General features: G+C 36.7%; 3 protein-coding genes across 3 annotated transcripts; all 3 read left to right on the top strand.

Annotated features, from left to right (window-relative positions):
• The first annotated feature begins 1614 nt into the window (after positions 1–1614).
• On the top strand, positions 1615–9624 carry LOC128243462 (macrophage mannose receptor 1-like). Its single transcript, XM_052961256.1, has 11 exons — positions 1615–1695; positions 1943–2025; positions 2319–2390; positions 2661–2787; positions 3265–3362; positions 3746–3826; positions 4612–4753; positions 5281–5463; positions 5851–6252; positions 7038–7253; positions 9377–9624. The coding sequence occupies exons 1-11, from the start codon at positions 1641–1643 to the stop codon at positions 9580–9582; spliced, it is 1665 nt and encodes a 554-aa protein (XP_052817216.1). The 5' UTR covers positions 1615–1640; the 3' UTR covers positions 9583–9624.
• A 10061-nt stretch (positions 9625–19685) lies between these two features.
• Positions 19686–20826, top strand: LOC128213547 (elastin-like). The gene is made up of 2 exons (XM_052919358.1): positions 19686–19691; positions 19990–20826. The coding sequence occupies exons 1-2, from the start codon at positions 19686–19688 to the stop codon at positions 20824–20826; spliced, it is 843 nt and encodes a 280-aa protein (XP_052775318.1).
• A 7-nt stretch (positions 20827–20833) lies between these two features.
• LOC128213545 (uncharacterized) lies at positions 20834–21422 on the top strand. The gene is made up of 2 exons (XM_052919342.1): positions 20834–20958; positions 21047–21422. Exons 1-2 carry the CDS (start codon positions 20834–20836, stop codon positions 21420–21422), a joined length of 501 nt encoding a protein of 166 aa, XP_052775302.1.
• Positions 21423–27599: the final 6177 nt, after the last annotated feature.

Below are 27599 nucleotides of genomic sequence, written 5' to 3'. Positions count from 1 at the left end.
ATTTATTTCGGTTTCTTACATAAACTTCAGTACTAAGAATGAGATGAAATAGCTTGCTGTAATCGAAGTGAATAGTATGCCTTCACCTGTATATACTGTATATTGATATACATGTATTTTCTAGAACGACATCGGTGGGCCACTTGTGTGCAAAGGAAGCTCAAATGGAAAGTGGTACATGCAAGGTCAGTTCAGTTGAAAAAACAACAAAAGGTCATTGTCACGAACTCATTTAAAAGGAGGCAGCGGTTTAAAAGTTCATTGAATCACGATATGTATTTTGATAGTCCAAGTCCACCTGGATTTAGTTTAATAATGCAATTATACCTTTTTTGCAGGAATCGCTTCCTCCGGTGGGAATTGCGCAAAGGCCGACGAGCCTGGGTTGTTCGAGGACGTTTTAATTTACGGCGACTTGATTAAGACAACCATGGGAGCGAATGGTTTTCCGTATGAATATTGAAATAAAATCAATGTTTGCCTTTGTGTTTTTGTTTATTTAAGCATGCATCGCGATGTTGCTTTTATTCACACAATGGTGTACATTTTCTACAGAATAACATGAATTACTAGATCTAAAAGAAGATAAGTCACTTTAAACTTATGTATATTACTAAGTTACTACACGATCGTTTTATTAGTAGTTTTTGTGTGTATGTGTGTTGCTGCTGGGCTTGTGCCTGTACAGTGAATTATATCATTCGCATTCGGCCAACTTAGTGAAAGCTGTGAAAGCAGGAACACTCAGGCCAATAGCGTTTAGTTTATTTTATAATTATATATTTCTCTTTTAAACACTCCCTGCATTCATTGATTCATAAAAAACTACTGCACAACCATCACAAACGTTGTCATCATCATTTCAGTTAATGTTTACTCTAACGGATACCTGATACCTGTTTTCGCTTATTAAAATGAACCACATGGCTTAAAATTACGGAATCGTTCTCCTGTATCAGTGTTGCTGCCTTTGATCACTGAATTCCTTACCGCAAACTGTATGAAGATATATATAATATTATTGTTTAAAGCAGTCTTCTCACACTTCGCAATAATAACATTCCTATTAGTATTATTATTATTATTATTATTATTATTATTATTATTAGTAGTAGTAGTAGTAGTAGTAGTAGTAGTAGTAGTTGTAGTAGTTGTAGTAGTAGTAGTAGTAGTAGTAGTAGTAGTAGTAGTAGTAGTAGTTGTAGTAGTAGTAGTAGTAGTAGTAGTAGTAGTAGTAGTAGTAGTAGTAGTAGTAGTAGTAGTAGTTGTTGTAGTAGTAGTAGTAGTAGTAGTAGTAGTAGTAGTAGTAGTAGTAGTAGTAGTAGTAGTTGTAGTAGTAGTAGTAGTAGTAGTAGTAGTAGTAGTAGTAGTAGTAGTAGTAGTAGTAGTATTGCATTGTAACAGTTCAAGTAACATCTAGTATATATCTCTTTATATAGCTATATTAACTAGTTTGCCATTGCGGAAAAGAGGAAAAGAACTATACTTATTAATAAACAGATGTTAAAATCTACTATTCAAGAAACCTTATCGTGAAAATTTACACCAGATTAAGAAGGTTAATAGCGTTCCACTTATGGTCTTATCTACGTGCAATACTAGGACAGACGCATATAACTTCAGACGCGTTTAGTTTGGAAATGTCAGCCATGTTGTTGGCTATATTATTTGTGGCAAGTGTCTTTATTTCAAACGGTAAGACTTTGATTTTGTCAATTTTTACAGGATCCATATTCCTGTCCACATTTAATTACAGATAATTCTTTGACCGTTTGACCGGGTTCGCCAAAGATAAGGCGAAACAAAATTCGATTATACTAGTATGAGCAAGTCGTCGATATTTCTGTTTGTATTAAATAGATGCGATGTGAAATGTGTTTGTTTCATTTCAAATTATTTTATGTAGAACGAATGTAATTAATCAAGGCGTCGCTATCGTCAGGTGGCTGTTTGGACTGTTTCGACTGTCGCAACATCCTCTCCCTCAGCGAGTGCGACAGAATAACAACATGTGGTAGCGGGGAGGTTTGTACCGTCCTGCTCTGAAAGGACTTCTCTGACTTAATATTAAATTGTATGTATTTAAAACGTCCATTAAGAACGATTTAATAACTTATGCTTAGACAATTTGAACTGATAAAATATATCATTGGTTAAAACATCCAATCGCAGTTTGTTAAAAACTGATGACATGAAAAGAACACATATATTTTTTCTTTAACCTGTGCATACTTTGGTTATGCATACTTGCCGTTTCTCTTGGGCATGTAAGGTTTAATGTCACAGTTGGTTTCGCCTAATCACCGCTTATTTCATAGGTGTGCCATGTGGAGCAGTATATCAGTGAAAGTGGTCTTGTTCTTTACAACACTGGATGTTTATCAAACCTGGTACATACAAGTTCTTCGTTTTGTTGACAATAATTAAATCCCATCCGTCTATAAAGAACTTATTATATCAATGAAATTAAAATAATCCAAGGGTAAGTGAATATAAACTTCTCGGCTTAAAAATAACACGTTTCTTCGCAACGCCAATAAAGCAACGGTTTGTCTCATTCCGAAACCAAATGACAATAACTTTCTTGATTAAGTCTAAATTCTGATTCAAGAGAATGTGTGGGATCATATCCTTTCTAATCATGAAGTATAAACATTCAGCAATGTCAGCCAAGTACAAAGGGTGGTCAACCTTTACAAAATACCTTCAGAAGCGGCCACAATGTCACCATATGTACAGAATGCTGCAACCTGTCCTTCTGCAATGACGCCGGGTGCGGACAAACTAGTGAGTGTATTGCAAGTGCCATCCTATGAACGATTGCGCGTCAAAATATCATTAGATTAAGTATCTTAGTTAAATGTCTAATGAGTGCCCGTAATCATATAAAGATTTAAACATGCTATTGAAATAAAATTACCATTCAAATTAAAAAAATCAAATATTTCAATGAAACCAAGATATAAAAACAGTAAATTTAATAAAAAAAAAATTGTTAAAAGTTATGTTTTCATTACAATTTCAAGGGGGGGGGGGTGCTTCTCAATAAAGATTAACTTCGATTAAAGTCGTAAATTGACATAATCTTAGTGTCGTATTTTCGTTATTTTGCTACATATTCGTATGAAATTTACTGATACAAAAAAGTTCTAAAAAAACAATCAACGTGCTGCTATTTACGACGTTTATACAGATTAAGTTAATTGAAGTTACTACTAAATTCCTTTGTTGAAAACGCCCCCAGATATTGTTTTCGTCTTTCAGGTTTGTCTATGACGGAGCGTGGTCCATACTGTTTTACGTGTGATGGCATTGAATCCCCCGACGAATGCAGACGGGTGAAAAGATGCCAGGTGGATGAGGTCAGCCTTTTATTTGACCATATGGTAGATTGATGTTAACAAAACGTTTAAGTAGTTGCCACCACAAACATGTGGGCTAAAAGTAGCACAATATTGTATACTGCAGGTTTACCGTTTTATTCAAGAAAGTCTAAAGTAGGCAGGATACAAACATACTTCCATACATGTAAAGGTGTTTTAGAGCTAAGCCATTTTTTTAAGAAAGAAGATATTAATTCAGTTTACATCAATGTTTTCCATTTTGACATATAAGGTTAATGAATTCTATATGTTTATGACATAGATAATAGAGTCATGAAGACTTTCATTAAGTATAAATATGATAACCAATTGTTTTAGTTGATGTTATGTGTAAATAAACGTGGACTCTATTCATCTTTCAGCACTGTATGCTGTATTCCAAACCTCACATCCAGGGTATTCCTAGTCCTCCATCCTATACCGGACTGTGTGACACAGAGTCGGTTCGTAACTACCGAGTGTGAAACAAATCTACTAGTTTCGCGACAAGCAGGAAAATATATTGTAATAAAAGATCATAGTTAGATGTGCCTCTTATAAGAGTATATTTCTGAATTTATGACTATTGGGCTTGTCCCTGTAGTTTTCATTGTATAATTAATTTAGAATGGCGAGACCAGTGGTGTTATTTGTTAGGTAATTAATATTTGTTGATAAATATATGTAACATAGATCTAATATTTTTGAAATGAATAAATACTAAAAATCACTCATTTCTGCTTGTCGCAGTTTACTTGACCACGGTTATAAACACTTAAACAGTGTTTACGCAGACCTGTGGGAGTTTCAACAAGAATCCGAGTTCGAACATAGCAGAGGTCTTCAACAGTTTAGTACTTAAGTAACTGTTGAAATGGCTTATAGATTCAAAATCGGTGCAAGGATTCTGGTTGGAATGGCCGCCTGTTCATCCTCCTGTTTAATATGAAAATGATTAACATCAAGGATTGAAACTATATATAAACTAGTGGTAAAAGTAACTGTTCATGAAAATATATTATTGTTAAATGACCTGAAGGCAACTTCGCAAACAAGTGGCTCGGCTCTGCTACAAAGAGATAATGCATAATATCTATGTTATGGAATTCAACCACTTTTGAACTGTATGTATTCAGCAAGAAACTGATGCAGACACTAAATATAGATGTTTTCAGGAGTTCGTTATTCCTTTAATGGTAAAAAGTTGTTTGAAGTTGCAAACGAAACGAAATCTCTTCCCTGTACACAGGCCTGCCAGGCACTTCGAGACGTCAATGTTCACACTGAATGTCCAGCGTTCTGCTGTCCTGACGATTTCTGCAACGATAGGTGTGTCGGGAACACCACCACGACAACCTCATATACGACAACTGTAAACACTGATCAAACAGGTAAAATATTTGCTATGAGGGAAATATTTGCTGTTAAATCTCTAACCATTAGCTGCATTCTTTCCTATTCACTGACTTTCACATTTGAGACCATGTTAGTTGTTTAAATAATTCAGATTATTTTTCTTTATCATCCCATGGGCGAATGTGACTTACCAAATTCTAACTTAAATCTGAATAAAATGCAATGCATAAATATGGTTTCTAGCAAGATTAACAGTTTCATTAACATGTTTAAATTGCTTTAAATTCTTTCCCCAAAATCAGACATTTTATTCAATTATAGCTAATATTACATAAATGATAATAATAATGATAATTATAATACACATATTAATAATATTACACATAATAATAATAATAATAATACACATAATATTTATAATAATATTAATAATAATAATTAACATACTAATAAACATAATAACACAAATAATAATAATAATAATAATAATAATAATGTTTACACTGCTCTCATTACATATACAAGGAGAATCTTCCTCAGTTACTAACATCTCCGCTTTCAGGATGCCCGCAAGATCATATCTTCGACAGTGTTTCATCGGCGTGTATACAACTTGTTGAAACGTCCAATTTCACCTTTGATGAAGCAAAGGCGTTCTGCAACAGTATTGGAGACCAACTTGTCATAATTGATTCCAATGAAAAGTCCGTCTTTGTGACCTATGTGATTCTACATCAAACAAAAGGTAAGGTTGAACAATATTGAATATATTAAAACCAAAAATGTTTCCAAAAAAATGCCGGGACGTTTGGGCTCGAAAGAAAATACTCCGTTTAACCAACTATATATAGTATGAGCAATTTACCCAAAGATAACCAATGGAAATCTTATCAACGTTGTATAAACATATTGACTTAATTTGGTAGTTGCCAACCAGCAATTAATTGGGTGGCTGCACAACAAAATGAAGCTACTGACCAATAGCTTAATGGTTGGCACTTGCATAAGAATATGTGTACATAGAAACATTCAATGTTCCAATTCAATTGGCTGTTGTTTACTTTATGCAACATTAAGGTTTATTCGAAACACTGCTTTGATTTTTTCTGTTCTTTTCCTTTTATTTGACCAGAACAACTAAGTGCCCAAAATTACTGGATAGGTGCTCACGCCATCAACGCTACAAGTGGGAAACAGTATCACTGGTTGAACGGTCAAACCTTAGCATTTGAAAGGTGGGGCACTGGTGAACCTGATCATAGTTCCTATCAACGATGTGTGCTGATAAATGGACTGGACAATTACCTCTGGTATGATACATTTTGCCACGGACAATATCACACCATCTGCGAACGTCCCTTAACTCAACACACAACAACAGCAACATCTAATGCAGCAACAACTCCAAAATCCACTTCTGTGAAGACAACTTCAACATCAACATCATCTTCAACAACAACAACAACAACAACAGCGACTACGACAAAGACTACACCAACGACGACCACAACAACCAACTCGCCTCACACTACAAGTATAATATCGTTCACTCTACAATGTTTATACATTTAAAAAGTGTATACATTCTTTGAAAAAGTTTGAATATAGTTTTCAGTAAAATTTATTTTAAAACATTCAACATACGTAAATATCTGTATTAATATTTTTATTTGTACTCGTTTCGACGTTAGTGCAATAAACTAGATACATGTCTGGACTTTGCCTTTCTACGGTAGCCCATGCAGTTTATTTTAGATTAAAATAATACGGACAAGCCCTCCAGTCTTAAACTTTTGGCTACTGAGCTTGTTTCTGTAGTTTTTCACATAAGTATTAAATTAACTCAGACCTTTGTCCGAAGGTCATATCCTTGTATACGTGTTCGACGAAAGATGGTGTTATTTGTTTACGTGTTGTTTTGCAAAATGTTCGCATGAAATATGGTTGTATTGTTTATGTGTTGATTTGCATGCAAGTTGTTCGATGAAAGATGGAAGTAATTGTTCAAGTGTTGATTTGCATGCATTTGCACATACTGTGAAGTTGATAACGAATCTAAATGCGGCCCCACAGACAGTTCAAATGTGTGTTAGTTGGCATTTGATGCTACTGTCCCTGAAGTTTCCATTACACTTTAAACAACCCTATCCCATACATAAAGACAATACTGCTTATCCAATAGTTCAATAAAAGGTAATTTCCGTGATCCTCGTCCGCGTTAAAATAGTTTTGAATAACTTAATCTTATGAAACTGAATGTTCAAAAACAAGAAGAAGAGTATGATGTATGAATCAGCTGTCCCATATCTGATGTTTCAGCGAAAGCGCAAGAACATTGCCCTGTGCATCATCATAATCATCATGATGGATACAGCTTGTTTGAGGATGGAAACACACGTCTCTGTGTTCTTATTGTCGACCATCGTGAAACCTGGGAAGATGCTAAGCGAAACTGTGCAAACGAGCATCATCATGGACGATTAGTTGTTCTAGACAGCCATGAAAAAATGTCCCTTATGGATCATAATAAAGAGGGTGAGTATTTTTCCAACTCCTTAAGTTCAAATTAACTAAGCTGTATTTACAGTGTATGTTTTGCTGTTAAGTTATATAGTGTAACACAAGTCAAGTGATCATTTCGAAACGTATGTGTTTTTTCAAACGCTATAAACAAATAAAGTTAAAAGAAACGATTATCAATTTAAAAAAATAACACATTATCTTTATCATTGCAAGTGTGATGCTGTAGTCACACTCGTTGTCCCTCATGTGCACAAATAAGCTGTGTATATGCTATGTCTTTTATATTTAGATGTTGCATGTCAATAGTTCAAATCTATTCAGGCTTTCGCTTGTAAAGGCGTTCATTCAAATATTTATATTACTTTATTGTTGTGTTGTTGCTATTCAGTTCACCATATTTAAAAGTATTGCGAGAACATATCAAAGAGAAAAACCTTTCAATCAATGATATACGAGTATGTATTTATAATAATGTAATGAGATTCCACATATATTACCACTTTAACACGCGTGCAAAGATACTATTGCTGTGTTTTAAATTAATGTTGCTTTCGTATTGATATTTTTGTAAATAAACTTCGAAAGTGCACGATTGGTTAATACTAATGTATTTCAGCTTTATTGTGAATACTGAAAGCTGAGAGCTGATATGAATCATTTTCGATTCAGCTTTCGGCGTATAAACCAGAACTGGTGTTATTTTTGGAGGTCATGTGAGATTTAGAGTACACCTGGTAGGGGTCGAACCGACAACCTAATGAGATAGAGGAGGACGCCCATAGACCATGATCACTCTCAACCATTTAAAATTGTTGAGACTAAAATATTTTGTGAAGAATGTGATTAACTCAACAACACACGCTGTTTTCCAAGTCGGTATTTCTTAGTAGATATAATACACATATATTAGAACTAACATTAAATTGATTTTGCAAGTAAAACTTTCTAGTCTATTCAATTTATGACAATAACATAACGTTTTTGATATGACGTCACAATTTGTCAAACAGATATTTAACGAGTTACGAAAAACGTTAGTAATCGAGACTTTGGCAAGTTAACTAACATATATCCTCGAAGAGTAAAATAAAAATGTGTATTATATGATGACGAGTGTCAGATTCTTTTCATCACAAGTTTTTACAAGTAAGAAATAGCAAAAACAACCTACCAATTTCACCTGCTCTTGTGTTGAGCCGAATACTACATAACAGTGACATTTCCAGCGCTATATATAATATAGAAATTTAGAACCCGAAATAATTTAAAACCACGAATATATCCGATCGTTTTAAGTTATGTTTATAAGTAGAATGCATACTAAAGTAAACACAACACGTATAATAACTTTTAAAAACAAACCATTCGAGAACATGACAAACAAGGAGGTATATCAAATATATATTAAGACATTCCATGAAAAGCCATATATCCATAGTTATTGGGAACGATGATTAAAAGAGAATATTAGATGGAAATCTTGGTACTACATTGTTCATAAATCCATTGTTGATAAAAAGCAAAACAGTTTAATGAAAACAATGAAATAGAAGACTATGAACACTTTTTTGTTAAATGCACACGTTTTCTGAGTGATTTTGTAAAACATATCAAATTATAAGGTAAAATTGTATTTATAAATGTTTTATGACAAAATAAACAGATTGTCGTAGAATGGCAATTCCAAAAAGAAAAGAATGCATACCAAGATGATATCCAATAAGCATTGCAACAACATATGTATACTGTGTGCCGGTACAAACCATAATTTGTTTTTCGTTTACTAATTCAGTGTTAATTCGAATGTTATATTGGTTATTACCCTGCATTATTATCGTCTTCTTAACGTACTGTAGCAGATTCTATGTTTTCTGTGTTTTCTGGAGTTTGTTTGTCAAACGTTATTCTCATGCGAATGTGGGCCACGAGTAATAATTTAACTTGAAAACTTAAAAAATAAAAAACATACATATTTCATCGAAAAAACTTTCAGATACTATTTAATGTATTAATTTTAAAATCAATCATTCATTTAATTTATTACGTGTGACAAAGACATTGCACAAATAACATGGATTGAAAATTTCAAATTTCCTTCGATTTAGGATGTGATCAAATAATTATTTTCCTTTCAGATCATGATTACTGGGTCGGGGCTGCAGATCAAAATTCTAACAACCAATTTTCTTGGCTGAATGAACATCATGTTGGTCCTCATTTATGGAACTCTGGTCAACCGAACGACCCTCACCACCAGCATTGTGTTGCATATGTCGATAAACTCTTAAGCGACAGAAATTGTGATGATGAATATAGATATATTTGTGAAATACCTTTATAAAAAAAGTATTCAGAATAAAGCGACAATACGTTTTGCAATGTATTACTGTTCTACTTAATTGCTTAGTGTAAGTTAGAGTTGATTTGATTGAAGCCTTTGGATGTTGATGTAGTTACATTGCCTTTAGATGATACTGTCTTAAATATGTCTGATGCAACCATTTATACGCAAGACTAGTTATTAAACTTAATTTATATTTATATATATTGTTCGTAATTTTATTGCATATTGCGTTTAAAGATTCAGACAAACACAATTGCAGTTTATATTAAATGGATGGTATATTTAGAGAGATGCCTAAAGTAAAATACTATTTCAAATTCGGAAAAAACATTGGTCTATTGGGTTTGTAATTCCCTGGTCATTTTGGTTCCTTTTAAGAGTTTAAGAAATTGAATAAGTGTTGCAAAAGTATTTTTTCTGGATAATGAGAATTTGAAAATGCAATTTATTTTGTTAAAGTTTTGCTTTCCTTTGCCTTGAAGATACAACAGGGTTACCCGTTTATATACGATGCCATAAAACGATTTTTTATTGTCAAATTTGGTATCATTTAAAAGGAAACATATTGGCTATTTGTATCAGCTTATAACTTTTCAAAAATTACAGGGCGAGCGAGGGCCATAATTAGAAAATGCCAATTTTCTCTAGTAGAAAGGCAATTTCTCTTTCCTAACTATGTGCAGCTGCAGACAAAACCCCGGGTGCACAACCTTTTAACCAAACAACATAACCCTTAGGTTTTACGAATGTATGTAATATAGTTTTGGAAAGGCATGAGATGACAAATGCCAATTATGTGGTTATTGAAGTGCCATTACTCTCCTCTTAATATCTGCAGCTGTAAACGAAACCCAAAGTTCACAACTTCATCGTCCCTAAAGGTCTAAGTCAAATAGACTTGATGTTTCGAATGACAAAAGTTCGCATAAAACTGGAATCACTGACGGATACACGGACGGGCGGACGAACAAGGGCAAATCTATATGCCAAAAATATTTACAAGTCGATCTGAATTAAAACCAGTCATTGCATAGAAGCTAGGAACTGAAAACACTTCATGCACTAATGCTCAGAGTTAAAAAAAAAATATATGAAAGGACTTTTAGAAATACAAACACAAATGTATGGACGATCAGAATCAAAACACGTCATGCATGTTCCTTTAAAATTAAAATAACTATATGTTGAAAATAAAATAAATATAATGTGTATTATATAATATATAAATGCAAAAATGTTCAAAATTAAACACTATGTGCATGGTAGTTAAGAATTATAAACACTATATGCATGAAAGTTTAGAATAATTAAAAAACGCTGCATTGCGATGAAACCAGATTTTTCTTTTTTTTAATACGGACAATCATACATTATTGCTAATAAACTCATTGTCTCCTTGTATGAGTTAGAAAAAAGAAGCAGCCGAAAGTATTTGGACGAAAGTCTTATTTATTTATTTATTTATTTATTTATTTATTTATTTTTACAGTGACCTTGACCCCCCCCCCGCCCTGAAAAGCTACCCCAAGCTAGCCTTCACATAAGCTGCCTACAACCCCACTTCCATCACCATTATCCATCTTTTTTACTAAGATTGTTTGGTGAAAACCATGTTTCTATTTTAAGTAACAGTTATCTTGACCTTGACCCATCCCCATCTTAAGCCACCCAAAGCTAGCTCTTCACATAAGCTACCGACAAACCAACTTCCATCAACATCCATCAAGTCTTACCAAAGTTTTTTTGGCGAGAACCATTTTTCTTTTTATAGTAACAGTGACCGTGACCTTGACCTTACCCCCTCAAATCCCCCCCTTAAAAGCAATCCCAAGCTAGCTCTTTACATAAGCTACCTAAGTTATTTGGCGGAAACTAATATTATGTTTGACTCCCACACCCGACCCCGGAGTCACCGCCCGTCCGTTCGACCACCTAACGGCATTTTTACAACCTGGTTTTCGTTAAAAACCTGTTTAAAAACGCCCGTTCGACCACCCATCAAATTTGCACGGATTTTAGTACATGGACGAATATTTCCTTAAGAATTGATAAAGCGCTTGAAAAGTATGCTGAATTGCTCGACATTGCCGCAGTAAATCTCACTGACAAATGACTACAATAAGAGCTTAATAATGGCATGATGTGCTTGGCATACAAAATAAGTTACTATCACTAATAGATATTTTTAAATGAAAGGGATGAACATGTATAACAGTGTATGGTAGGAGAATATTATGGTAATGGCAAAATCACCTTCCACTAAAATGAAATTAACGGGATATCATAGCTTGAAATGTTATAGGTTAATACTATTGCTTAAAACTAAAATATATATTTCAATGGTTTTATGTTGTACTTAAACCCATCACAAAGGCATTTACCAGGCAAAACCTAAACGTTTGTGTTTCTTCTTGAGACTGCTGGCAAAAAATATAGATATGTTCAGTGGCTTACAGAAACTCAACGAGAGACAAGCAACATAACAACAACGCGAAAAAAAAAACATTAAATATTCATTAAAATATAATTATGTACTAATAAATGTTAAGGTAAAATCTGCCTTGGAACGGTCAGTGAAACCTGTGTTATTTTGGTGTTTAAACTACTTGAACACTCAACTCAACACTCGTCCCGACATGTATCAATAATGTTTCATTTCATAAATAAACGTATCAGCCTAATCGGAGCCAGCATTAATTTGAAGACAATGACGTATCTGTTGTATCGTTCGATACTGGTACCCAGCAAGTAGATTAGGGAGATAACCATGAACCAGGACCTCTGGAGAGCTGAGACGAATCGGAGGCTTTAGGCCAAAATCATACTTGCTGTAGTTGAAGTTAAATAGCTACTTTCTTAGACGAATATACGAGTTATGCAGATACCTTAAGTAAAGGTAATATTCCCAAATAACCTATGCTAATTGGTATATTGAAGTAAGCTGGAAATCAACACAGATCATACGAACTGAAAAACCTTAGTTTAAATAAGCCTACACTTTCAGATAATATTACCTTCAGATCAAATCACTTATTGTATGACTTCCATGTTATGCCAAAGAAGTATGGACCAGTAGACAAGTAAAAAGTTTAACAACGTTTTAAACGAATACTTTCGGAGCCGGGACAACTTTAGTACTAAGGGCGGTGATTTTAGTCAAAACCGCAGCAGTCAACAGTAGTAGCACACAACAATTGATAGTCTGGCGTTGAAAACCGAGTTTTTATAATGACTCAACAACAAATAAAGAATTTATCGAATTGCAGATGGTTTCTCTCTAAGTATTCCGTAACAACTTTATTCCAATGCTTAAGACTTTTAAATAAATTATAAAAATACTTTGATAATCTTTTTGGGGTCAACAGTATTTGAAACTGATGGATCGCAGATCCATCTGCATTCATGAATGTGTCTCGACAACGAGCTATAACTCATTTCAGTTGTAGAAATGTGAAAAGCCAGGGCCAAATAAAGTTGGGATCAGGCTAAAAGGTGTCCAGGTATTGCGGACATTGTGCATGGGTCAGATCTTTATCGTTTACAAGAAGATATTCAAACACTTTAAACGTGCGAGACCAAAAAAACAACAACAGATACCTTCAGAGAAAAGCATGCTCGACCCTGAACGGGTCCGCTGGTCTTTATATACAGTAAATTCTCTATCCACACAGAACTCGGGCTTTGTTTATTTGCATATTACCAACCAAGTTAACATATGTACCATGAACGCACCTCCGTTTATAACGGAATGTTATACTATGAACGCACATCCGCCGCCTACAGCGGACCGTTACACTATGAACGCGCATCCGCCGTCTACAGCGGACCGTTACATTACTTTCCCCTCCGAAAAGACTCGGACAGGGAAACACAAGGGTAAGGCAACTCCGGTCCGGCAGTTGTCATTATCCCACCGTGCCAGCGTTTGTAACGTGCGACGTGAAACAAACACCAACAGATCTATTCAGAGCAAAGCATGCTCGACCTTGAAGGGGTCCACTGGTCTTCATATACAGTAAATTCTCTATCCACACAGAACTCGGGCTTTGTTTATTTGCATATTACCAACCAAGTTAACATATGTACCATGCACGCACCTCCGTTTATAACGGAATGTTATACTATGAACGCACATCCGCCGCCTACAGCGGACCGTTACACTATGAACGCGCATCCGCCGTCTACAGCGGACCGTTGCATTACTTTCCCCTCCGAAAAGACTCGGACAGGGAAACACAAGGGTAAGGCAACTCCGGTCCGGCAGTTGTCATTATCCCACCGCTGCCAGCGTTTGTAACGTGCGACGTGAAACAAACACCAACAGATCTATTCAGAGCAAAGCATGCTCGACCTTGAAGGGGTCCACTGGTCTTCATATACAGTAAATTCTCTATCCACACAGAACCCGGGCTTTGCTAATTTGCATACAATGTATTACCAACCAAGTAAACATACGTACTATGTACGCACTTCCGTTTATAACGAAATGTTAGACTATGAACGCACATCCGCCGCCTACAGCGGACCGTTACACTATGAACGCACATGCGCCGCCTACAGCGGCCCGTTACTCACTGTTTAAAATTGTTCCAGGCATTTTTCACGAGAACCATTTGAAATTCCTCAGACCAAAGAATTATCATATGTAAGTGATTTAGGTCGCATGTTTTCAGTATCACACTAAAGGACAACTGCCTATCATATAAAACACACATTTTATTTTCATCTTGATACTGAGGTGAAGAGTGCCGTTACAAATATGCTAGGTCATTCACGGGGAATATGACGTCATTTATCGACACGTTACAAATAGAGTGGTGGAGTGGTGTCATTTATTTATGATAAACAATTGTGTTAAGTCATTCACAAGCAGAAATGATGCAATTTATCGAAGCTTTACAAATGTGTTTAGTCAGTAATAGGAAGAAAGGGAGACATTTGCTATGCAGTACAATTTTGTTTAGTCATGTACAGGGAGAAATGATGTCATTTATTTATGCGTTTCATATGTGTTAAGTCATTCACAAAGAGATATGACGTCATTTATACATGCCTTACAAATATGTTCAGTCATTCACAGGGGGAAACGGTGTCATTTATGTATGCTTTACTATTGTGTTTAGTCACTCACAAGGAGAAAAGACGCCATGTTTATATGAGTTACAAACATGGTCAGTCATTCACAGAGAGAAATGGTGTTATTTATTTATCCTATACAATTGTATTCAGTCATTGAAACGTAGAAATTACGTCATTTATCTTAACATTTCGAATGTGTTAAGTCATTCACAGGGAGAAATGACGTCATTTATCTATGAATTACAATTGTGTTAAGTCTTTCACAGGGATACGTAATTTATCTTAACATTACAAATGTGTTTAGTCAGTAATAGAGATAAATGGTGCCATTGTTCTAAGCGTCACACATGTGTTCAGTCGTTCACTGGGAGAAATGACGTCATTTATCACCAATTATCATCAATTTACACTAGAAAATTAGTACTGTCATCTATTTTAATTTTTTTAATAGTTCACATCTCTCACAATCAAGTCAGATATTGTATCGAAAGCCGAAGAAATAAAAAGCGAATCGTCAGATAGTAATGAAGTGTCTAAGCCTTCTTTATAGATGTCCAATATGTGTGGGGGAAAAAAAGCTACATCTTTTATAAAATACGTTCAACTGTTCTTTTTCGGTCCATGTAAATTTAAGTAACCCGTCATGTTTCTTTATTGACGTAAACATTCGGTAAAATGACGTCCTGTATAGTAACCGATCATTATACATTAATTTAAATACACTTTGCCACGCACAAGATTTCAATGATATAATGGCAAGTTCAATCAACAGCCATATGTAAGTATTGAGGGTGCCCGACCTTATTACGTAAAGTCAATATAAAGACTAAAGAGAGTAAGTAATCCACCATTGTAATTCTGTCAGACTTTTTACACTATTGAAAATATTTGAAATACTGTTTTTAAATCATGAAAACCAGCAACCGGGATTTCGCCTTAATGTGGTGATGAATATCGCCTTAATGTGGTGGTGGGTATTGTGGTAAGGAGGTTCGCTTTAATGTGGTAGTGAGTTCGCTCTTATGTACTGACGGGTTTCGCCTTTATGTTGTGACGGGTTTTGCATTAATGATGTGATAGGTTTCGTCTTAACGGGGTGGCGAGTTTCGCTTTAATGTGGTGGCGATTTCGCCTTAATGTTGTGGCGGGTTCCACCTTAATGTTGTGACGGGTTTTGCCTTAATGTGGTGACGGGTTTCGCCTTAATGTGGTGACGGGTTTCGCCTTAATGTGGTTGCGGGTTTCGCATAAGGTTGTGACGGGTTTCGCATTGTTGTGGTGAGAGGTTTCGCCATAATGATGTGACGGGTTTCCCATTAATGTGGTGAGAGGTTTCGCCTTAATAATGTGACGGGTTTCGTCTTAATGTGGTGACGGGTTTCGTCTTAATGTGGTGACGGGTTTCGCCTTAATGTGGTGTCGGGTTTCACTTTAATGTTGTAGGGGGATTCGCCTTTATGTTGTGGCGGGTTTCGCCTTAATGTTGTGGCGGTTTTGTCTTAATGTGGTTACGTGTTTCGCCTTAATGTGGTGACGGGTTTCGTTTAATTCGATGATAGGTTTCGCCTTACTGTTGTGACTAGTTTCGTCTTTATGTGGATACGGGTTTCGCCTTAATGTTGTGACTGGTTTCGCCTTAATGTTGTGACTGGTTTCACCTTAACGGGTTTCGCCTTAATGTCGTGACTGTTTCCGCCTTAATGTTGTGACTGGTTTTGCCTTAATCTGGTGACGGGTTTCGCCTAAAGGTGGTGGCGAGTTTCGCCTTAATGTTGTGACGGATTTCGCCTTAATGTTGTGACGGGCCTCAATGTGGTGACAGGTTTCGCTTTAATGTTGTGACAGGTTTCGCCTTAATGTGGTTGCAGGTTTCGCCTTAATGTTGTGACGGGTTTGGCCTTAATGTTGTGACAGGTTTCGCCTTAATGTGGTGACTGGTTTCGCCTTAATGTTGTGACGGGTTTCGCCTTAATGTTGTGACAGGTTTCGCCTTAATGTGGTGACTGGTTTTGTCTTAATGTGGTGACGGGTTTCGCCTTATTGTTGTGACGGGTTTCGCCTTAATGTGGTGACTGGTTTTGTCTTAATGTTGTGACAGGTTTCGCCTAAATGTTGTGACAGGTTTCGCCTTAATGTGGTGACTGGTTTTGTCTTAATGTGGTGACGGGTTTCGCCTTATTGTTGTGACGGGTTTCGCCTTAATGTGGTGACGGGTTTCGCCTTAATGTTGTGACGGGTTTCGTCTTAATGTGGTGACGGGTTTCGCCTCAATGCTGTGACGGGTTTCGCCTTAATGTTGTGGCGGGTTTCGCCTTAACGTGGTGGCGAGTTTCGCCTTAATGTTGTGGCGGGTTTCGCCTTAACGTGGTGGCGAATTTCCCCTTAATGTGGTGACGAGTTTCGCCTTAATTTTGTGACGGGTTTCGCCTTAACGTGGTGGCGAGTTTCGCCTTAACGTGGTGGCGAGTTTTGCCTTTATGAGGTGACTGATTCGCTTTAACGTGGTGGCGAGTTTCGCCTTAATGAGGTGACGGGTTTCGCTTTAACGTGGTGGCGAGTTTCGCCTTAACGTGGTGGCGAGTTTCGCCTTAACGTGGTGGCGATTTCGCCTTAAGGAATGACGTCACCATTACGTCATATGTACTTTCGTTGTGTGGAAAATTCTCGATAAAAAAAAATGTTCTTATGATTGATAGACATGTTTTCACATGCTCAATACACTGTAAATCAAAACTATCATTATTCCTGAAACTTTTATACCTTAAGTATCTATTCTTGCTTGATTTATCATTTAGAGTAGAGATTAAAGCATAAACCGCTGCCCTATAGTTGAAAGGTCATTTTGGAAGATCTGTCATTGCGGACGGTGCAAATTTTAGAGTTTGTTTTTCAAGTGGAGTGATTTTTTTTTCTTAGGAATAACTTGACCCCCCTTTTTATATTGGCTTAAAAGATAATTTAAAGCTTGTACTTTAAGAATATATGTGGTTATCATAGCCTGCATTCGCTCGAAATGCCTTTAAATGTTGTCTGAAAATTATAATTTTACATTGAATTATATAGGGAATAACAATGGTGGTGTGTAACCTAAAAGGGACCAAACTGCTTTGTTTAAAAAGTGTTATTTTTTGTAAGAAATGTATTGCATTTCACTATTTCAGGCAAATTTTCACAATTAAATGCATTTATCTTGTCCGGTTGATCAAACTATGCTATTTCCTGGTTTTCACAACTTTCGCCTATTTTTTTAAAAAAATGAGTCGTCTGCAATCTTACGAGCACTGAAAATGTCCAAATTTGGTGAAAATTGGACTGCGAGAACTTGAAATGTGTGCAAAGATGTGTAGAACTGCCCAATTTGATGCTTAGAATGCCATTTGAGTCAAGGTTCAGTTGAAAAACCTCAAAGAATGGCATTTTGGGCCCAAACGCCTTAGAAAATACAGACGCACAGGCACTTGGGTGACAGGCAGTGAAACTGGAAAACCTGACACAGACTATCAGATTGAGCTAGCTTTGGGTGTATTTATGTATGAAGGACTAATCGAAAGTGTTTTTCATTAAAAATGCAGGGACGGGTTTAGTTGTAGAAATGACGTCACCATTACGTCATATGTACTTTCGTTGTGTGGAAAATTCTCGATAAAAAAAAAATGTTCTTATGATTGATAGACATGTTTTCACATGCTCAATACACTGTAAATCAAAACTATCATTATTCCTGAAACTTTTATACCTTAAGTATCTATTCTTGCTTGATTTATCATTTAGAGTAGAGATTAAAGCATAAACCGCTGCCCTATAGTTGAAAGGTCATTTTGGAAGATCTGTCATGGCGGACGGTGCAAATTTTAGAGTTTGTTTTTCAAGTGGAGTGATTTTTCTTAGGAATAACTTGACCCCCCTTTTTTATTGGCTTAAAAGATAATTTAAAGCTTGTACTTTAAGAATATATGTGGTTATCATAGCCTGCATTCGCTTGAAATGCCTTTAAATGTTGTCTAAAAATTATAATTTTACATTGAATTATATAAGGAATAACAATGGTGGTGTGTAACCTTAATGTAGAGGCGAATTTCACCTTAATATGGTGACGGGTTTCGCATTAACGTGGTGACGGGTTTCGCATTAACGTGGTGACGGGTTTCGCCTTAACGTGGAGGCGTGTTTCGCCTTAATATGGTGACGGGTTTCGCCTTAACGTGGGAACGGGTTTCGCCTTAAGATGGTAAAGGGTTTCGCCTTAATGTGGTGACTGTTTCGCCTTAATGTGGTAACGGGTTTCGCCTTAATGTGGTGGCAGGTTTTGCCTTAATCTGATGACGATTTCGCCTTAATGTTGTGGCGGGTTTCGCCTTAATGTGGTGACGGTTTCTTTTAAAGTTGTGGCGGGGTTTGCCTAAATCTGGTGGCGGGTTTCGGCTGAACGTGGTGGCGGTTTTTTTTTTCAGTACATAATCTTTCGAGCCAGAGTTTTGAGGATGAGCATATCTTTACACTCTGCTCTCATCCAATATCTGGGACAGGCTCCAAAAAAATCGTGTTCACGTTTAAAGAATATCCATTTATCCAGTTAAAGTCCACTCTCACTATAGTCCTTAGTTCCAAGCCAAAAAATGTTACTACCTGGATTGAAAAATTATTTAATTTTATGTACTTTTGGGATGGCAACGAGTACTCGATCGATCGTCCGAAAACATGAGTTCTAATTGATTACTCGAGCACTCGGAAAAAATGATAAAAAATCACGAAATACACTATTTACATACAATGTAACAGTACTGGGGAGTTGCTAACAAGACAATGTATGGTCCCTCTAATCCCCTATATGTACATCATTAACCCTAAATATTAACTGATTATTTATCTGCTCTTTTAAGAGAGAAATGTGGATCGGGCATTTTCATTACCAACGATATACCAGATATAATATGTTAGGTGACATTGCAAATTGCGTGGAAAGAGCATTTCAATTACAACAGCAGCTCAATATGATAGAGGAATTTTGTATTAATTCCGGTATGGAGGTGAACCTTGGAAAAACAAAAATTATTGAATTTAGAAATGGTTGTCCCTTAAGGAGTTATGAAAAATGGCAGTTTCGTGCACTACGTTAAAAACTACTTCAATGTATAAGTATATGGGATATATCTTTACTCCACAATTGTAACATAACGCAACCCCACCTAAAGGAAAAGTGTAGGCTTAGGTACGTAAGTCTGTTTTTGCAATTAAACATAATCAAAAGCCCTACGGTTATTTCCTAACCAAAAAGCTGTTTAAGATACTTAATACCGTGATTAAACCTATATTATGTAACGGAAGGTGTGGTTGGCGTCATTGAAGGTGGATGGCGATGTTGGAAGTGTGGATGATGTCGTTGAAGGTGTGGATGCTGTCGTTGGAGGTGTGGATGGCGTCGTTGGAGGTGTGGATGGCGTCGTTGGAGGTGTGTATGGCGTCGTTGAAGGTGTGGATGGCGTCGTTGGAGGTGTGGATGGTGTCATTGAAGGTGTGGATGGCGTCGTTGAAGGTGTGGATGGCGTCGTTGAAGGTGTGGATGATATCGTTGAAGGTGTGGTTGGCGTCGTTGAAGGTGTGGATGGCGTCGTTGAAGGTGTGGGTGTTGGCGTTAAAGGTGTGGATGTTGTTGTTGAAGGTGTGGATGGCGTCGTTGAAGGTGTGGATGGCGTCGTTGAAGGTGTGGATGATGTCGTTGAAGGTGTGGTTGGCGTCGTTGAAGGTGTGAATGGCGTCGTTGAAGGTGTGGGTGTTGGCGTTAAAGGTGTGGATGGTGTTGTTGAAGGTGTGGATGGCGTCGTTGAAGGTGTGGATGGCGTCGTTGGAGGTGTGTATGGCGTCGTTGAAGGTGTTGATGGCGTCGTTGGAGGTGTGGATGGTGTCATTGAAGGTGTGGATGGCGTCGTTGGAGGTTTGGGTGTTAGCGTTAAAGGTGTGGATGGTGTTGTTGAAGGTGTGGATGGCGTCGTTGAAGGTATGGATGGCGTCGTTGGAGGTGTGTATGGCGTCGTTGGAGGTGTGGATGGCGTCGTTGAATGTGTGGATGATGTCGTTGGAGGTGTGTATGGCGTCGTTGGAGGTGTGGATGGCGTCGTTGAAGGTGTGGATGGCGTCGTTGAAGGTGTGGGTGTCAGCGTTTAAGGTCTGGATGGTGTTGTTGAAGGTGTGGATGGCGTCGTTGAAGGTGTGGATTGCGTCGTTGGAGGTCTGTATGGCGTCGTTGAAGGTGTGTATGGCGTCGTTGGAGGTTTGGCTGGCGTCGTTGAAGGAGTGGTAGGTTTGAATGTTGTCGTAGAAGGTGTGATTGGCGTCGTTGGGGGTGTGGATGGTGACACTGAATGTGTGGATGGCGTCGTTGAAGGTGTGGAAGAGTCGTTGAAGGTGTGGATGGCGTTGTTGAAAGTAAGGATGGTGTCGTTGGAGGTATGGATGCTGTCGTTGGAGGTGTGGATGGTGTCATTGAAGGTGTGGATGGCGTCGTTGAAAGTATGGATGGTGTCGTTGGAGGTATGGATGCTGTCGTTGGAGGTGTGGATGGTGTCGTTGGAGGTATGGATGCTGTCGTTGGAGGTGTGGATGGTGTCGTTGAAGGTGTGGATGCTGTCGTTGGAGTTGTGGAAGGCGTCGTTGAAGGTATGGATTGTGTCGTTGGAGGTGTGGATGGCGTCGTTGAAGGTATGGATTGTGTCGTTGGAGGTGTGGAGGGCGTCGTTGAAGGTATGGATGGTGTCGTTTGAGGTGTGGATGGTGTCGTTGGAGGTATGGATGGCGTCGTTGAAGGTATGGATTGTGTCGTTGGAGGTGTGGATGGCGTCGTTGGAGGTGTGGAGGGCGTCGTTGAAGGTATGGATGGTGTCGTTGGAGGTGTGGAGGGCGTCGTTGAAGGTATTGATTGTGTCGTTGGAGGTGTGGAGGGCGTCTTTGAAGGTATGGATTGTGTCGTTGGAGGTGTGGAGGGCGTCGTTGAAGGTGTGGATTGTGTCGTTGAAGGTATGGATGGTGTCTTTGACGGTGTGGGTTGCGTCGTTGAACGTGTGGATGGCGTCGTTGAAAGTGCGGATGTTGTCGTTGGTGATGTGGATGGTGTCGTTGAAGGTATGGATTGTGTTGTTGAAGGTTATTGCATTTAAAAGCACGTTTAGAATTATTTCATTTAGTTTTTTTATGTTTTTAAACTTATTTATTTTTACAACTATTGTGAAACAAGCTATTGTAACTTATATTAATCACTCTAGTTGGCACGATGTTGCGCGAGAGTTTGGTCTTGTGTTGTGGGGGAAACCGGAGTACCTGGACGAAACCCAATTGTCCGGCTTGGTGACCACAAACCAAACTCACATGCGCCCAGGCCGGGAGTCGAACCCGGTCGCATAGATGAGAAGCGAGTGCAGTTACCACTGCGTTAACCTGCCAACCGAAGAAAAATGCATAAACAATCCAATACAGTTTGGTTTGCCTACCTGATCTGTCTCACAGAGACCAGTGTATGAAATATTCCCAAACTGTCTGAGGTTACTTGTTTCGCTGTACAGCATACAGTTCTGAAACAGATTAGCATAGCTCAACATTAGCAAATACGTGAATCTGAACAAGCCCTCAATGTAGAAGCAAAGAAATTTAAAAACTATTGCATTGTTATCAATACTTTTAACTTTAACAATAAACAAAATTAAATGTTGTTTAAAACAAGCAGGTTCACACTTAATCCCGCACCAATCCAGGTGTCCATAACGTGTGTGTTTGTCTGTTTTTGATGTTATTTTTCTATGTCTATACTTTGTATTGTATTGTATTGTATTGTATTGTATTGTATTGTATTGTATTGTATTGTATATATTTGTGCATGTGTATAAGCTATACTTCTCTTGACATTTGGAGGATAAACAGAATAAACTAAGGTAAAGACATACGATGTAAATGAATGAACCACTGAGTTATTATTTCGTGTTTAATCAACGTCGGCATACTTCTCCTCGTTGACAGACAGTGAAGTCATCACACCTATCAGGAGAGGACGCCTTGTCACACGTGAAACAATATGGCCCGCGATCAGCGACAAAGACAGCTGGACAGAAAGGATAGCAATATATAAGAAAGGAGGGATTTCTAGTAGGATTTGCTATTTATAATATGAACTAGATTGCAAGAATGAAATTTGAAAAAAATCATAATTAGAACACTTCAATACGCTTTACGACGAACGAAATCAACAACTGCATCAGAACTCAAAGTATTAGTACATATATATATATAAATTGTACTAGTATGCATAGCAGTTGTAGTTTTTGTATTATTATTATTATATTTATTCTTATTATTATTATTATTATTATTATTATTATTATTATTATTATTATTATTTATTATTATTATTATTATTATTATTATTATTATTATTATTATTATTATTATTATTATTATTGTTGCTGTTGTTGTTGTTGTTGTTGTTGTTGTTGTTGTTGTTGTTGTCGATGATGTTGTTGTTCCTGTTGTTGTTGTTTTGTAATTGTTTTGTTGTTTATTTGTTGTTCTTTTAATACTATTGTTGTTGTTGCTGCTGCTGTTGTTGTTGTTGTTGTTGTTGTTGTTGTTTGTTGTCATGTAAGAGTAGTATTATTCTATATTACCAGGTTGCCCACACCCGTCAATGTTACAGAACGGAGAGGAGCAACACTCAGTACAGATGGCAATGTCAGCAACATCCTCATACGTCTTGTGAATAATACCCCTTGTTCCCGTGCCGTAATTCGGGCATGACTGAACGTACAAAAGGTACTTTAATATTATTTGTCACTATTCGTCTGTGAAGTGACAATTTCAATGAAGCTACAGCTATTGTAAATGGTTTTAGAGAAGAGTATAAACAATTGCAGACGTCTTAAAATGTTAGAAGTAGTTGGTTTATCCACAATATTAAAAAGTAGGAGCAACTGCGAGAAACACTATGAAATAAGACTTTATATGTGTCTTGATAGATGGCAACAATACACCACGAAATAAGGCTTTATATGTGTGTTGATAGATAGTAACAATACACCACGAAGTAAAGCTTTATATATGTGTTGATAGATAGTAACAATACACCACAAAGTAAGGCTTTATATATGTGTTGATAGATAGTAACAATACACCACAAAGTAAGGCTTTATATATGTGCTGATAGATAGTAACAATACACCACAAAGTAAGGCTTTATATATGTGCTGATAGATAGTAACAATACACCACGAAGTAAGGCTTTATATATGTGCTGATAAATGGTAACAATACACCACGAAGTAAGGCTTTATATATGTGTTGATAAATGGTATCAATACACCACGAAGTAAGGCTTTATATATGTGTTGATAGATGGTAACAATACACCACGAAGTAAGGCTTTATACATGTGCTGATAAATGGTAACAATACACCACGAAGTAAGGCTTTATATATGTGTTGATAGATAGTAACAATACACCACGAAATAAAGCTTCATATATGTGTTGATAGATAGTAACAATACACCACGAAGCAGTGCTTTATACATGTGTTGATAGAAAGTAACAATACACCACGAAGCAGGGTTTTATACATGTGTTGATAGATAGTAACAATACTATAATACGACTATTTGGAAACTTAATTACCTCTTTTGACTGACATCCCAGGCTATAGAAAATTGCGCCAGTTGCTGAAATTAATTCTTTGACAGAACATACCTGCAAAAACAACAATGTGTTTATTACAAAATATTTAAAAGAAAAAAATACGATTTAATATCGTTTAATTGATTCTGTGCTGATTAAGTTTCAAGTTGTTTGCATGAATAAGTCGGTGAATCTGTTAAATGAAACATCAATGAAAAGTGGCTAGTTTCAGAGAGAAATGAAAACACTTTATTTGTATCATTAGACGCAGAATCATGTAAGACTTATAAAAGATGAAATAATCAGGGTAAATCCAGAATGTGACGTAAGACGGGGCGTTACTTACGTTTAGAACCATATTCGCCCATCACTGAGAACCGAAATTCAAAGGGTTTAAAATGTTGACATGGGGTTTGGGGGTACTGCCACATGAAAATGTTAACGGTTTCTAATCCGAAATTGTGCGGGTTTTTTTTTACTTTTCTTCACCGATATTGACACTTTAAGTAAACTTGGACGATTTTAAATCCACGAGTGGTGGTGTCGATGAAATTATATGGTGAAGGGTTTTCTGTCAACCTCATTTTCTCTACATCTACAATGCATCTCCAAAACCTACAATCATAATATCCTTGATCCTGAATATAATAAAAGCAAAAAAAAACTTAAAACATAGCTCAACTTTGTGTGTTCCTATAGCAGGCAAACAAAATGCTGCTTTTGATAAAAGAAAGTAATTGGCGAAGGTTCAATTGGAAATGATGTGTCCATTGTACAGTGCTATTAAAGTCACTGAATGACCATGCATCTACAAAGAGATATGGGATAATTGGTTGTTTCAGTGTAATATCGTAATATATTTCAGAGAGAGAGCACCAAATGCTTTATTTCACGAGTGGCGTAGTTCGAAACAATTAAATATCCTTTTTATTCATTTATAAATATCTATCAACCACCGAAAATCAAACAATAAAACGGTAATTGCTCACTGTACTACCATTGCTTATGGACACATCGGGACAAAGTTTAAAAAATGTTTATATAGGTACACGATTAAAACTATCTAAAGAGAGGACCACACGCCCATTGTTTAACATCAAATTTATATGTCTTAGGTTTTGAATGTTTAAAGACGTTGAATTCATATCTTAAAACATCGTGTAATACTGTACATAACACTGAGAGAATTCAATAACATTGATAAAAACCATCTATAAGACCCCATTCCATATTGTTTCGATACATTGGTTGCTGACAAGCATGTATTCCATGTCTTGCTTATTTTCTGTAAGACCACATGAAAGCTGCTGTTATATTCCGAAAGTTACGCTTAGTTGTGTTCTGCCCTTCAAAGCGACGACGGGCATCTATTGGATAAAAAAACTCACCAAAGCATTGTGTGTTCCTTTGATCGAAATGGCCGTGTAAACTTATGAATTCTCGCACTCGGTGTGTAAGAAAATGGTGTGTAAGCTTATTTATTCTCGCACTCGGTCCTTGCCCATTCGGCGAGTGTTCCGTTCAGATTGTTAGTCATTTTAGGTTTTAGGAGCATAGTGCACAGACAGAATCCCTGGTTAAAGCTACCCTGGTACTTCAATGTGCACCAGTGTATAGCACTGACACACGGATGCCCCATATTACGTCCCTCTCGGAAGACGATTAGTAGTTTTAGTGATGGTCGACGGGGAATAGAACCTGCGATCCCTGGATTGATAGTCAAGTGTGTTACCACAAATATTTTTTATTTAAATACATATTTTGGGGAAGCAAATTACGCTATGATTTAGAGAATAACTGTTTGTTTTATTGTAAAAAAACTAAAATATATTATGAAACTGATTATGCCTATATTGAAGTAAAAGTCATATAATTACATTTTAGTTTTAGAAAAAAAAACACGCTAATGTGTATGCCCACGTAACGTCATTTTCGGAAATGACGCGTTGAAATTGTTTCCAAGCCATGTGCGCGCTGACGTTTGAATTGAAAATTAGAGCCAAACATCAGTACAAACGGAAAAGAACTCAAACATAAAGTAAAGTTGTTTGAATCATCAAAGTAATGAACACAAACTTCAATACTGAGAAGAAAGTGTGTGTTTTTTAAATAGGACAGGGTGCGATCTAAAAGAAATAAAATACATAGAAGAAACAGAAAGGCAGTTTTTTTCTTTGCAAAATTGTACTCTATTTCACTTGCGATTTTTTTTCTTTTTTCAATGACTATTGACACGGAAATAATATGACTGTCCCATTTAATAATTGATCGCAGTTCTTCGTATGTTCAATTTGAGATTGCAATTTGATCGTAATAGACCGACTGACCGCAGGATGATAACCTAACTACCGAAGTATCATTTTCGTACTAGTAGGTCAAGCCATATTTTAAAAGTACGGTCAAAAACAATAGGGTCATTGGCTGGTCACTGAAGAAATTAGGAACACCTCGGCCATTTTCTATTGAAAAAAACCTAGGATGTGTATAACGGTACATCATTAAAAGTAGTTCATAAAATTTTGAAAAATATTATTAATTAAATGTAGTATTTTAACGTGTATTTGTACACCTAAGTTTCAATTGATTGCCAGTGAAGTGTATTATTGCAAACATACTTAAGATTCCCAAGAGTTAATTTAAGTCATAAAGTTTAACAGCTAAATTGAAATTACTACGTGATCTACTTGCAGCGTAGTTAAAGTGTAAGATTTCTGACATTGTAAACCGTCCATAGGTTGTTTTTCGATAGAAAATGGCCGATGAGTTCCGAATGCACTGAAGATTCATGGTGAAAGATAGAAATGTACTTGAGGTATTATATGAACTAAATATCCTCTACCGACTGACAAATTTTTAAACAAGACACAGTAAGTCATAGTACATGTCGAATGCACCCGAAGTGCCATCCAGTTCAATAGATTATGCAATAACTAATTACCAACATTCAGGAAGAGCTATCGTTATACTATAAGCATATTATCCCGTAATGGTTGAGGTTTGGTGTGGCGGAGAGTTACAGTAAGAGGTAGGGACATATTGTCTTTATGTACCGAACATATGTGTCAATTTATTTTAAAATTCCGATGTTCGTGACAAAGTTACAGCCCAAACACGACCAACTTTACTCTCTCTAAGTGCATATATAAAGCATTTCATAATAATTAAGCTCTAGGTTTGACCCAGAACTCTTGAATGCGACACATCACCTTCACGTACCTTAACAATGTGTGCCAAGTAATTTTGAAATATATCTGTTCGTGACAGCCCGGACACGTCCAAATACAC

The sequence above is a fragment of the Mya arenaria genome, chromosome 2, assembly GCF_026914265.1.
Source record: "Mya arenaria isolate MELC-2E11 chromosome 2, ASM2691426v1".
Taxonomy (NCBI): domain Eukaryota; kingdom Metazoa; phylum Mollusca; class Bivalvia; order Myida; family Myidae; genus Mya; species Mya arenaria.
Note: the sequence above shows the minus strand (reverse complement) of the source record. Positions and strands in the feature narration are given on the sequence as shown.

Excerpts from the sequence above, each read along its gene's own strand:
- LOC128213545 (XM_052919342.1), top strand. The coding sequence starts at position 20,834 with ATGGTGTTGTTGAAGGTGTGGATGGCGTCGTTGAAGGTGTGGATTGCG. Across the intron at positions 20,959-21,046 it reads CTGGCGTCGTTGAAGGAGTG|GTGTGGAAGAGTCGTTGAAG; the intron begins GTAGGTTTGAAT and ends GCGTCGTTGAAG.
- LOC128243462 (XM_052961256.1), top strand. The coding sequence starts at position 1,641 with ATGTCAGCCATGTTGTTGGCTATATTATTTGTGGCAAGTGTCTTTATT. Across the intron at positions 2,026-2,318 it reads CAACATGTGGTAGCGGGGAG|GTGTGCCATGTGGAGCAGTA; the intron begins GTTTGTACCGTC and ends CTTATTTCATAG. Across the intron at positions 4,754-5,280 it reads TGTAAACACTGATCAAACAG|GATGCCCGCAAGATCATATC; the intron begins GTAAAATATTTG and ends CTCCGCTTTCAG.